Here is a 13506-nt window from a genome sequence, read left to right on the forward strand (position 1 = left end):
ACACACAGAGAGACAGAAAGATAGGGAAAGAAGAGTGGAGGCATATTTATATAGGGAAAAGATGTATTCCAGGGACAAATTTTCATGGTGCTATATTTTGTCCTTCTAGCCTCTTATTTGTTAAAGACAAAGCTGTGTTGTTGGTTTACAACTATATGTATAAATTGAGATGTATTGACTATAATTCATGCTACAAAGATTTCTTATTCTGTTGAAAAGAAATTGTCCCAGATCAAGCTTGGAAGGAATAGTAGTAAAATTGGCATTTGTATATTCTTGTATTATTCATGGCCATTATTCTCCTGAAGATGGGTAGATCTGCCCTCTCAAAAGGAAGGGGATGCCATTTTAGGACATAGTGAAAGGGCCACAAGCCTGTAAAACTTCTTGTTGCTTTCAGGAATGATTCAAGAATCATTAACCTTATCCAATCTAATGCTATCCATAGCCTTCTCTTTCACTTCTAGTTCCTGTGGTCTAAAGTAAAATACTATCTATGATTACTTAGTTCTAGCAAGGCAAGTCCATCAGAATTAAAACCAAAGGGAAAGCTACAGAGAGCTCTTAGTGGAATTTAATAAGTACCCAAACAGATGAGGGACAGAACATCCATGTTTGTTTCCTATTTATGCACAGGAACCAAAATTTTTCTAGAAATTTGGTGAGATTTTGGCATTTGGAAAGAACTTTTGTCTTTATTGTGCCTAACAGTGCATTACATATAGCAATAAATGTTGAATTGATGAATCTGTCTTTAGAGAAATGCTATAGATGTACTATCATGTTCCATGCTCCCATTCTCCAAGAACTCTTGCCCTTTCCTGTTGCTTCGAAAGCTAAGTGTAAGCCTGAAGATAAATTTAAAGACAAGTTTAAGTGATTATCAGATCATTTTTTCAAGTGCCTTTACTTGTTTGTATATTCCTAAGCTTGAGTAGACATCACAGTTCCCTAAACCTGTGTAGTATTCAATTTTGTTTTAGATTCTTTGTTTTAGATTAGATTTTAGATTTGTTTTAGATACTCTAAGATGTGAAATTCCAATCTGGATTTAGAATTGTAAGTAATATCTGGCTATTTTGGTAATTTAATACTTCAAGGATCTCTAATTGGGGTTGGTACCCCATTTGTTGCAAAACCGTTAAACTTCTGTGAATTGGACTTCATTGGACTATCTTTAGATAAAAGATTTATTATCCCCCACTAGGTTTGTATCTAAAACCTTTACAGTTTGTTCAGAAATTGTCAGAAAAACTGTCAGAAATTGAGAGTAACCTCCATTCCACTATAAGGCATCAGAGTAAGATTTTGGAGGAAGACCCAGCAAACGTGAAAGCAAAATAAATGCCCAGGGAGACTTCCTCTTCTGACGAGCACTATCTTCTTAGAATTTGAAGGAATTAAGGCAGAAGGCCTAAATATTTTCTCTCTTCTCTCCATAGTCTATTGTAGATTTCTGGTAAACATTATTTTTTTTCACCTATATGATTAGTCTAATAGTTTCTACCCTAAATATTGTTTACATGTACACTATTTCATTCTTGTCACTACTAGTACATTAACCTTTTAATAGTCCTGTAACAATATGTTTTGCGCAAGGAATACCAAAGATACCCAGCATATAAAGGTCAGCAGCATATACCAAAGAATTTTGGGCCAACTATGTCCCAAATTTCCATATCGTTGTTGCCACCAACATTTGGGTCAAAACTAAAATGACTTAAGTGTAGTTGTGCACAGCATAAAATGATTTGGGGGTATTGCTGTTGCTTGAGAAGGAGTTAGAATTTGGGGTACTCCATTCTATGTAGAACTTAACTCCATAACAGCATTTCAGTTTCTTCAGGTCAGAATAGATATTACTGTCGTGAGGCAGATGGCCTTTTCTTTTTCAAAAATTAAATGTCACATGTTTAATGTAACATATTAAATGTCACAAATATCAGTTCACTACTAGTCTTTTGAGAATTCTGCCTAAATAATTTTTGTAACTCTTAAGTGATAGAATAACTTTTTCTTTGGCAATATGAAGAAAAAGAATAAAGCTAGGCCTTTTTGTTTACCTCTTCCATTGTTTGGATCTCTTCTAAATCATCATTAAAATGAAGAGGATGAAACAGACAATTGCTAAGATCTATTTCAACACCAAAATTCTATGATTGTTCTCTTCCCAAAACATTTTATTGCATTACATTTGTTTGCCAACAATGTATTAAGAAATTTTTTTTTAGTAATTTTGGAAATTTTTAACTATCCTTAGACCGTATCAAATTATTCCATTTTCATTTATTCAGTCTCTTTTCTGATTCAACATTGTGTAGCTGGATTCACAGGCTGTACTTTGAATTGCTTATTCTTAAAAAAAAAAAGTAAACAACAAAACATCTTCCTAAACTTACCTCAAACACGTACTTTCAATTTTTTTGTTACTACATTTTAATGGTGAAGAAAAATGCATGTCGATATTATTGTTGACAAAAGTTAAATTTTGTCAGGGATTTTTTCTTATGTCTCTTTATATCCATTAAAAAGCAGTCATTTATAAAATAGGTACTTTTTAACCTAATATTAGGTTTTAAGGATAACTATTTTGAAAAGTTAAAAAACATTTCCAAGTTATAACTATGCATTAATAAATTAAAATCTGGCAAAACTGTTTTAGAATATATTTAAATATGTCCATAATATATTGGTAATTTTGATTATCTGACTCTTTTAAGCCAAAAATTACTTACCAAAGTTAGGCAAAAACATAAAAATAAACATTTTCAAATACCTTTCTGATTATTTAAAAGAAAATTAATGATAACATTTAGCTTTTGTATTTAGTGCCACAATACTAATATTTCATATATTTTCTCTCTTAATTTCCTAAGTTTTTTAATAATCATGTTAAAAGTTAATAAGTTTTGCTTTAAAAATGCATGTGCATGCTGTTTTGCTAGTTGATCATCTCTAAAAAATAAAATATAGAATAATTATGTTACAGCACAAATATCTACATCTTATTCAAAGGTAAGTAAACTAATTGACATAAAAAGGAAATCATTTTACAGTGATATGGAATGATTGTCACTTTTTGATCATCTACTTTTTATGACATTCGTGATTGGCTAATAGATTTTAATGAAATTATAAAATATTTTTTAAATAACAAAATATATTTAAATGAATGGGAAAATAAATTATTTAAAGTATTTGGTATTTACAATACAGACTGTCTTTAATGCTTAAATGACACCAGTGACTAGGAAGTCATGTTTCCCTTCCCTGGCTCTTATTTTTGATTATGCAAATTAATTTTTATAATTTTCATCTTATTTTGCTATTTTCCATATTTGCTAATGAATAGCATACATTTTTGACGTAAGACCAAGACGTTACTTAAATCCCCCAGTGAATTTTTACCTTGAATCCACATTTACTTGACACAATCAGCCCCTCAGGTAGAGATGGGGGATTCCTTATAGTGGTAATCCTAATCCTGCGATTTCTAAAGATCCTAGGAATAGGAGAATGATGACAAGATTCCCAAGAAATTGGTTTTTTACCCCTTTCATTTTTCCCTTTCTATCCTCTTAATTGAATAATGTGAAGATTTTGCCTCTTGTACTCACTTTTATTTTTGTTGGAGATAAAATAAAATTAGATCATATTAAGTAGAAATAAACCATAAATCTTATTGAACATGAAAATTGTATTTCTTCTTTACTAATAATCTTTTTTTTCCTAAATTTTGTTTAGTTTCTTCTCCAATTGAAGATGGTGAAAAACAGCACAAACGATCTAGGCCATCAAATATATCTTCCAAAGAGTGCCTTCTACCAAACTCTTCCTCACCTATAGGAGACCAGGAGTCTTTTACTTATAAGGAAAAATTTATTCCTCCTGAGCTTAGTATCTGGGATTATTTCATAGCAAAGGTACCTAATGTAATCATGAAGTAATTGTGTATTCATTTAAAAACAAGACTCCATTTGCTTCTGTCTTTAAATATTTTATCAGAACACTTTTTAAAAGATTTATTTTAAAAGATGACATGATCACTTTCTAAACTCTTTAAACCTTTTTATAAAAGCCAATACTTTGATGGAGTATGACTTTAGAGATTTTAGAAGGGGGAGTTTATACTTTGATACAAAAAGGATATTGCACACATACATTATGTAAGTGGGGAAAGCAAAGAGAAGGAGGTAGACGTGATGTCAAGGGGATGGAGGGACTGAAGCCTGAAAAGAGAGGACTAATACTAATATATGAAATTTTCCGAGACCAAGGCTTCAGTAATGGAAGAAAATATGCATTAATTAAGCCATTACTGTGTGCCAGGCACTATGTTAGTGGGCATTGTCCTAGGAGAAAAGTTGGATACTTCAGCTTAAGTGTGAAAGTAGTCATTGACTGATTCCTTTGGTCTCTGCAGTTTTTATTGCTGCCTGTTCCCAGACATACAGGAGGAATGGTACACCATAGACCACTCAGGGAGCACTTATCAAAGATAATATTTCTGACTTACCTGCTCTAGCATACAAGCACCATCAGAGAACCAATCAGTCAGTAAACATTCATTAAGTACCTCCTATGTGCTAGGCACTATGCTAACACTGGAGATACAGAAGGGGGCAAAAGACAAGTCTCTACTCTCAAGGAGGGTACAATCTAATGGAGACAACATGCAAACAAATCTATACAAAACAGGCCATATACAAGATAAATAGGAAATAATTAATAAAGGGAAGGCATTGGAATTAAGAAGTGGTGGGGAAGACTTCCTGTAGAAGGTATGATTTTAATTGGCCCTTAAAGGAAGCTGGGGAGGTCCGTAGCCAGAGCAGGTATAGAGGACAGCTAGAGAATGGCTGGACCTGAGAGAAGGAGTGTTTTGTTTGTGGACCAGTCAAGAGGGCAGTCGCTGGATCAAAGAGTATGTGTTAGGGATTAAGGTTATAAGAAGACTGGAAAGGTAGGTGGAAGCTAAGTTATTCAGGCCTTTGAATGCCAGACAGAGCATTTTGTATTTGCTTCTTGGGGCATTAGTGAGCCACTGAAGTTATTACAGAGCAGGGCGACAGGGGATCTGTCTTTTAGGAAAATCACTTTAGTGGTTTGCTGGAGGATGGATTGGAGTGGGGAGAGACTTGAGGCAGGCAGACCTACCAGTATGCAATCATTAAGGCACGAGCTGATGAAGACCTGCACTAGAGTGGTGACAGTGTCAGAGGCAAGAAGGATTGTGTTCAAGAGATATTGCTAAGATGAAGTCAACAAGTCTTGGCAACAGCTTGGATACTGGAAAAAGGTGAGGGGTTATGGAGAGATAATGATGAATCCAGAATGGCTCCTAGGTCACAAGCCCCAAGGGACTTGGGGAAGGTTTAAGGAGAAAGATAATGAATGCTGTTTTGGACATACTGAGTTTAAGATCACTCCTGGATATCCAGTTCAAGATGTCTAAAAGGCAGTTGGAGATGCAAGATTGGAGGTCAGCAAAGAGGCTGAGGCAGAATCAGTGGATTTGAGAATCATCAGCGTAGAAATGGTAATTAAATCCATGAGAGCTGATGAGACCATCAAATGACGTGTATAAAGGGAGAAAAGAAAATGACCCAGGACAGACCCCTGAGGGATATTTTTGATTAGAGGCATGAAATGGATGAGGATCCACTAAAGGAGACATCACATATGGAGGAAAACCAGGAGAGAGAGGTATTGGGAGAAGAGAGCATCAAGGTGGAAAAAATGATGAACATTGTCAAAGGCTGCAGAGACATGGAGGAGAATGAGGATTGAGGAAAGGTCTTTGGATTTGGTTACGAAGAGATCATTAGTGACTTTGGAGAGAACAGTTTCAGATGGAATATTGAGGTTGGAAGCCATATTGTAAGGGGTTAAGAAGAGAATGAGAGGAGAAAAAGTGGAGGCCCCTATTATAGATGGCCTTTTTGAGGTGTTTAGCTACACGTAGCAGAGGAGATACAGAATAATAATGAGGAGATGAAAGGATTACCTGAAAAAGAACCCAGGAAGCATTTCAGGTTCACTGTGGTCATGTTTTGGAGACAAATGAATTGCTTGGTACACCATCATGCCAAAGCACAAAGAACAATGGAACAAGCATTTATGAAGTTTTTTTATGTCCCAGGCACTGTGTACTGATGTTGGCTAGTTTCATGTCACCAGTGGTCTTATACCACTGACATCTCAATTTTAGTAGGATTCACAGATGTCTTTCTGCTCCCTCTGTTGCCTGTACCATGCCAGAGTCAGAATGTCCTTTGAATGCTATCATTAGAAGTGCCTATACAAATGTTTTTAAAATGACATAAAATACAACTGTTTGGATATTTATTTGGATGTCTTGGTTAACATGTTTGGATTATGAATTCTATAAAATTTTATTTTAGCCTTTTTTACCACCTTCCCAAAGTAGAGCAGAATATGATTCAGAAGAGAGTCAGGAAAGTGGTGATGATGAGGATGAGGATGGTGATGAAGATGTTTTAACTTCAAATTATCAACTCCAAGAGCATGCTAATTCAAATTCATACAGGTATAAAATATGTATTTTAAGTTTCTTTGGGACATTTTTGTTTCTAAAGAATTTCAAGTACTTGATCTTTTATGTAAGATTTTTAATCTTTATACAACATTATAGGAAAACCAGTTAGCTTATATTTCTGCCTCTGCTTTTCAGTGTCTGGGCCCTCAATTCTTTGTAATCTGCCTTTTATCCTCTATTATTTATTCTATTGAAACTACTGCCTAGCCTTTAGAAACCTTTATGGATCCCTTATCTCAAAATTAAGGACCTTCCTTTTGATTTCCCCCCAAGATCTTAGACTATTGACCATACCCTTTTAATGTTAATTTAATCCTTAGACGGAGACACTCAGATCTTGACCATTTTCTTTCCTATCCGATTTTTACTTTGTCACCATTATCGACTCAATGTGGGCCTTCTCTCAGGGGTGAGCTCCTTCGTTCCCATTGCTTTTATTATTTTCCTATGCAAATAATTTGTCTGTAGGTGCAGACCTGACCTATCTTGAGTTCCATTCTCACATTTCTTCCTAGTTGCTGTATATCTCTACCTATATCAATAACTCAAAATCAGCATTTCCTAAGTTGAGTTTATCTTACCTCCAAAATTTGACCTCCTTCTAGTATCTCCTTCTGTGATATTCCTGAGTTTACTTTATGATGTCATTATCTAGTTCCCTGGCTGGCAAGTTCCCTCCTCTCCAGGCTGCTCTTCACACTGCTCACAGAGGAAACTTCTTAATGCATAGGTCTCTTGGCATCTCAGAAATCTTTGGTGGTGCCCCTAATCAAATAAAATGCAAACATGTTAGACTGACATTTAAGGGTGTCCTGAGGAAATGAGCTCCCCTCTGATGTCTCTGCCTATTTAGATTGCTCTGGTAGATTAGTCAGACTTGTACAATCAAGTTCCTCTGGGTACTTCAAGTGGGATGGTGCAGCAGATCTTAAGAATTTACTAGGTTAGTGAAGTTAAGGTATTTGTATGTTGAGGTCCTCTAGTTTCAGGATAAGAGTTGGAGAAGAGAGAGAAAAACTTAGGTAAAATGAGGATCATAATTCTTAACATGTTTTTGTGATGATGCAATGAGATAATACATTCGAAGTACTTTGTAAAAGTCAGAATTTATTGTATTTCCCTGGGCATCTTGAAAATCAGTAGGATATTTGCTCAAGTCAAATACCAGTGACATATAAAAGCATAGATTAATCAGCCAACAAGGATTTATTAGACCAGTTCCTGGGTGCTGGGATATAGAGAGAAAAATGGAATAGTCCTTGTGCTCAGTGACCTTAAATAGAGGGGAAGACTCCTAGGTGTTCAAACTCCTCTTTCCTTGACTTCTCATTCAACAGAATCCTCTCTGCAGAGTTACCAACGATCTCTCAATTGCAAATATGATGATGTTTTCTCAATTCTTCATCTTTATTAATGTTTCTGCAACTTTTAACCCTGTTGCCCATCCTCTCCTCACTTGGTTGTCTTCAGGTTGCTTTCACTTAATTTTCTTACTCCCTTTCTAACTATTCCTGTCTCCTTCACTAGATCATCACCTATATCACATGCCATGAAGTTTGGGTTTGCCCCAAGATTCTGTCTTTGGCCTTCTTTCCTCTTTATACTTTCTCACTTGATGACTTCAAGTTCCCAGTGGTTTTAATTTTCTCTCTATGCAGATCTATATAATCAGCCCTGTTTTTTTTCCCCAGTCTTGCATCCAGTCTTGCATCCAGTGCTGGTAAATGTTTAACGCTTAGCTTCAACCCTCCCACCCCCCGACTGTACGCATGCCACACTTCATTAAAACTGTAGAATCAACCACAAAACAAGCTGTGACTCTAGTACACCCCTGCCTACATCACAATTGCTTTTTGGATATTTTAAACTAGTTATTTTGTAGACATTGCGAACTTAATGTGTCCATAAACAAAATTCATTACTTTTACTCTACAAATACATTCTTCTTTTAAATTTCTCTGTTTTTCCTAATAGTACTACCATCTTTATTATGCAGTCTCAAACTTGGCTTTATCTTTTACTCTTCATTTTCTCTCTCACCCCAAGCATACACTAAGTTGCCAGATCTTGTCATTTCTACCTCCACAGTGTCTTTCACATCTATTCCCTTTTCTCGGCTCATGCATTTACATCCCCCACTTTCCCCTCCTCACCACCCCTCCCAATTATCACCTTATCACCTATCAGCTGGACTATCACAAAGCCTCTTTCCATCTCAAGTCTTTCCTCTCCCCGATTCATCCTTTATATAGCTGCTAAAGTAATTTTCCTAAAACACAGGTCTAACCAAGTTGCTCATTAAATTTCATTGGCTCCCTATTTTCTCCATGATCTACTATTATTCCATCATTATCTCATCCTTTTTAAATGGCTATATTTTATCTAAGCTTTATAATTATATAATTATCAGTATAATTTTACATTTATATAGTTACTAAAAAAGCACATGTATATAAGGATTACATCAGCAACAGGTATGTTATCAAAAAAATATGGGAGTCCACTAGGCTAGATGAGCTCTAATATCTCTTCCAGCTCAAAAATCTAGGATATTTGATCACAGATCATAGAATCATCAAAAGAGGGTTGGTTATTTTTTTTTTGGCCACAGTAACACATGAAATAAACAAAAATATAAAACAACCATTATTCTTATGTGGCTGTCTTTTGCAGTGATAAGTGGCACAGTGTTGGAGATGAGGGCAAAAGGTCTAAGAACCCCTCAGTTCTTAGACCCTCAAGGAAAGGATATGGACAGAAATTGCAAAGAATAGGAAGTCTATGAAGGGATTCAGATCTGCACCAGTGGAAGGAGTACTCACATCAGTGATAAGAGAGATCTATCCGTAGACCTTGAGAACAGCTGATCAGTCTAACTTACAGGTTTTTAACCTGCTATCTGAGAAGTCTGAGAATTTGGTTTTTTATATATTTGATAACTGTATTTTAATATAACTGTTTTGATTTGTAATCCTATGTACTTTTAAAAATCCATTTCAACATTATTCTGAAAAGGGATCCAGAGGCTTCACCATACCGAATCTGGGTCTGTGACACAAAAAAGATTAAGAAATCCTGGTCTAATCAATTTATTTTTACATACATTCATTAAATGCCTACTACGTGTAATACACAAGACACACACATACAAAGGCAAAATCCAAAACAAATGGTCCCTGCCCCTGATACCACAAGACACTGATCAAGTTCCACTTACCCTTTTCTTTCTATACTAAAATGATCTTTAGTCTTTCTTTTTTGGAATCTATTTTGTCTCATTAATGATTTTTATTGCCTTCTATAAATTCTCAGAAAAATTTATGTCATTAAAATGTACTCACAGCATGATGACCAAAAATGGACATGATATAAGAAAGAATGTCATGCAGTGGCCAAAATATTAAATTTATAGTCAGGGAACTTGGTTTCAAATCCTAACCCTACCACTTACACCTGTATGATCTTTAACTCATTTAACCTTTCTACAACTCTTGTTGGTTGTTATCTATAAAATGAAGTGATTGTCTGGATAAAATTTCTTTCTAGTTCTAAATCTATTATTCTATGATCAATTTTTGCCTTCTGCAATAGAATTTGGGGCATCCATTTAACCACCCTCCCCCACCCATTTTATAGGTCACAAAACTGAAATAAAATTATTTAAGTCAGAAGGGTAATTAGTTGCATTAAATGTTAAAAGAGACATTTTGATTTAAAGTCAGCCATATATAATAAGGGAAAACAAACATTTTTATGTTATACAAAGTGAGTATACCTACAACCAAAATTCTACATTTTAAAAGCTGTCTTATAAAATTTCTTAAAAAGCAGTAGAAATTAAAACATTACAAATACAGGATTGAAAGATTAGATATAGATAAAAAAACTTAAATTTCTATTTGACAATAATTAGAATTGCTGTGGTTTATTTGAACCTCAGAGATATATCTTTAGTGATTACTAAGAAATGAGTGGGATTGTGGATCCAGTGAGATGTAGATGAATGACTAGAACAATGTAGTGTCATGGAATAGCCAAGCAAAGAAAATGAGAAAGCCTTCTATACATATATATTCTAATGGGAGCTGGCCCCTATGTATACAATGGAGGAGGCAAAGAACTCTTCCTGATAATGCCTAGCATTTTGACAGGAGCAATATATTATTTTCAAAGCATAATCTAAAATGACATCTGTAAAATTTGGTTGGATTTAATGATCTCTGAGATCCCTTTCAATGTGAACCTAAGCTTTTTTTCCCCCTACAGTAGAAAATTTTTCTGAATGCAGTCAGAAAACTCATTTCATGATCCGTGCCCTGATGAATTATTTTGATATAAGATATCTAGATGAAGTCTGTAATAACAAGACCTAAAGCTGCTTTTGTGGGTTGACCAAAGAATATCTTATTCTCTTCCTGATTTACAGGTTTATAACAAATGCCTGCCGGTATATGAATCTTAATATTCTATTTCTTTTATGTATATCCACACAATTTTCTTATAATATGTGCATATATAACTGATGTGCAAGGTGTTTTTAACAATATTTTCTTTCCAGAAACACTTGAGCTTTCTAATCCAACTCTATAGCAATGAGTGATATTTTTATTAATATTATGACCTCGAGCCTCGGCCTCTAATTACTTTGACTTATTTCCCTTTCTCCATACTTTTAAATAAAAACATTTCATGAAAGAGCTATGTATTTTCCATTTCATTTTTTAATTATTGTAATTTTGTCTTCCTTGGGATTTTTTCTTTTCGTTCAGTAACTGTGATTTAACTGATTTAGAGAACTCATGGTGAGGAAACTCCCTCTAATAATGCAGATCATTGACTGTTCTGCAATTTATATAGTCTTAGGGAGTTGCCAAAGCTACTTAGAGATTAAATGACTTGCTCAAGGTGACGTAGCCTCTGTGTTTGAGACAGGATTCAAATCTAGGTATTTTTGACTCCAAGGGTGGTTCTCTGCCCACTGTGCAATGCTGCCTCTCTCATTCTCTCCTAGTTAATGTATTCCTAGTTAATTTATTCTCATAAAATCTAGTTTAAAATCAATTCTTTTTGCTGCTAAAGAAATTCAACCTTCCTAGGAAAGATTAAAAACAAGAAAGATGAGAACAGAATAAGATTGTGATGATAATGTGTTAAAAGGAGCAAGTGGCAGATACTGTTTTAACTAAAAAGAGAAAATCTTATCAATGTATTCTAAAATTATAAATAAATTTATAAATAATTCACTGGTATTATTTCTAGTTGGTCATTGATGCGATTGGCTATGGTGCAGTTGGTGCTGCATAATTTGAAGACTTTCTATCCATTGGCTGGTCATGATCTTTCAGGTAATAAATACTTTACTATCCATTACTATCTTTACTTGAATCGATTAGACCCTTTCTGCTAAACAGAATAATTAATAATTTTTTAATCCATCTTAGCAAACACTTTAACCATTTGATAAATACTTCAGAAATTTTATATTTGAATTCATTTCTATAAATAATTATTTTGAGACCTATTTAATTACTTTTGAATTCAGTTTACAGAAACATTAAATTCTTACTATGTACAAAAGACTCTGCAAAGTAGTAGAAGAGATGCAGAAATAATTTTGACACAAAATCTCGAGTTTACAGTCTAGGAGAGAGAAACAACTTAGAGAGAAATAACATATATGACAAAACTCATGATAAGTACATAAGCACAAATACAGTGTTACTCAAAGTCCAAGGAAGGAAAGATCATTTTTGACTAGAGAGTTTGTTTTAGAAGAGGTAGAAAGAAGAATACATTTTGGGAAAATATGTCCTTTAGGAATTGTCGGAAGGATGTCCAAATAGAGCTAGACAGTGGGCACTGGAAAATATAAATAGAGAGCTAAAGACAAAGGTATGTCTGGTGATAAAGATTTAGAGTTATTTGTGTAGAGTTGGTGGTTGAAACTGTGAGAGTGGGAGGTATAAATAGGACTAAAGTCAGAACCTTAGGAACCACAAGTATTAAGTAAAGGAGACAAAGAAATTAGAGAGGTAGGAAGAAAACCAGGAAAATATGGCATGAAGAAACAACAAGAGAGGACAGAGGAAATAAGGTTATCAGGAAATGTCTTCATTGCTTTGGAATTTGCTGCTATCTTAGAAAAATTTGTCTTTGAGCCAGTAGCAAAATATCTTGAATTCTAGCTACCTGGGAAAGCAGTTTATGTGACAGTCCAAAAGGCTAGGGTCTTCATCCTATTTTGCAAACCAACAATTCTTATATAACAATTTTTTTCCTTGCTCCATTTTCATTATAATTTACCGATAAGTCGTGATTTGATTTGGTTTGATTCCTTTACAATAGTTAGCCATGATGTGATCCTAGTATCTTTTTGTAGTTTTATAAGACATTTACGTCTTGTTTTCAGATGCTATAAATATCAAAGATGTACATATTTGAAAACCCTTTGGATTTTTCCAAGAGAAAAGAACATGTATTAATATTTAATGTCAGAAAACCATTTTTAGACTGAAGGATTAAAGAGTAATTAGAGTTACTTGGTTTTCTATTTAGAGCTTCCAGTTAGCTCACCACTGTGTCATGCAGTTCTAAAAGCTCTTCAGTGCTGGGAACAAGTCCTCCTTCGAAGACTTGAAATACATGGTGGGCCACCTCAAAATTACATTTCAATTCATACCTCTGAGGAGAGTTTGTCAGCAGGTCCTGCAATTCTTCGCCACAAAGCTTTGCTTGAACCTACGAACACCCCTTTCAAGTATGTATTTTTACAAATATTATCTTGCTATCTATGAGAATTTTGTGGTTGATCATTGTCATTAGTAAAATGTTTGAAGTTCTCTATGCATATGAGGCTACTTTGGTAAGTAACTGTATATGTATCTACAATGCTTTTTGAAGAGAAAATATCTGTGAATTACTCATTCAGTGAGAAGAAAGGTTTTCCT

The 13506-nt window shown here is 34.4% G+C and overlaps 1 protein-coding gene across 3 annotated transcripts in view; it reads left to right on the plus strand.

The window, feature by feature from the left end:
• The window catches only part of DMXL1 (Dmx like 1), a 146089-nt gene that overhangs the window by 89397 nt on the left and 43186 nt on the right, over positions 1-13506 (plus strand). For all 3 annotated transcript variants that reach the window (XM_036740774.1, XM_036740775.1, XM_036740776.1), the window contains 4 exons: positions 3745-3923; positions 6405-6550; positions 11819-11904; positions 13115-13316. In XM_036740774.1, coding sequence (XP_036596669.1) covers positions 3745-3923; positions 6405-6550; positions 11819-11904; positions 13115-13316 — 613 coding nt within the window. The remainder of the gene's footprint in view (positions 1-3744; positions 3924-6404; positions 6551-11818; positions 11905-13114; positions 13317-13506) is intronic.

The sequence above is a fragment of the Trichosurus vulpecula genome, chromosome 1, assembly GCF_011100635.1.
Source record: "Trichosurus vulpecula isolate mTriVul1 chromosome 1, mTriVul1.pri, whole genome shotgun sequence".
Classification (NCBI taxonomy): domain Eukaryota; kingdom Metazoa; phylum Chordata; class Mammalia; order Diprotodontia; family Phalangeridae; genus Trichosurus; species Trichosurus vulpecula.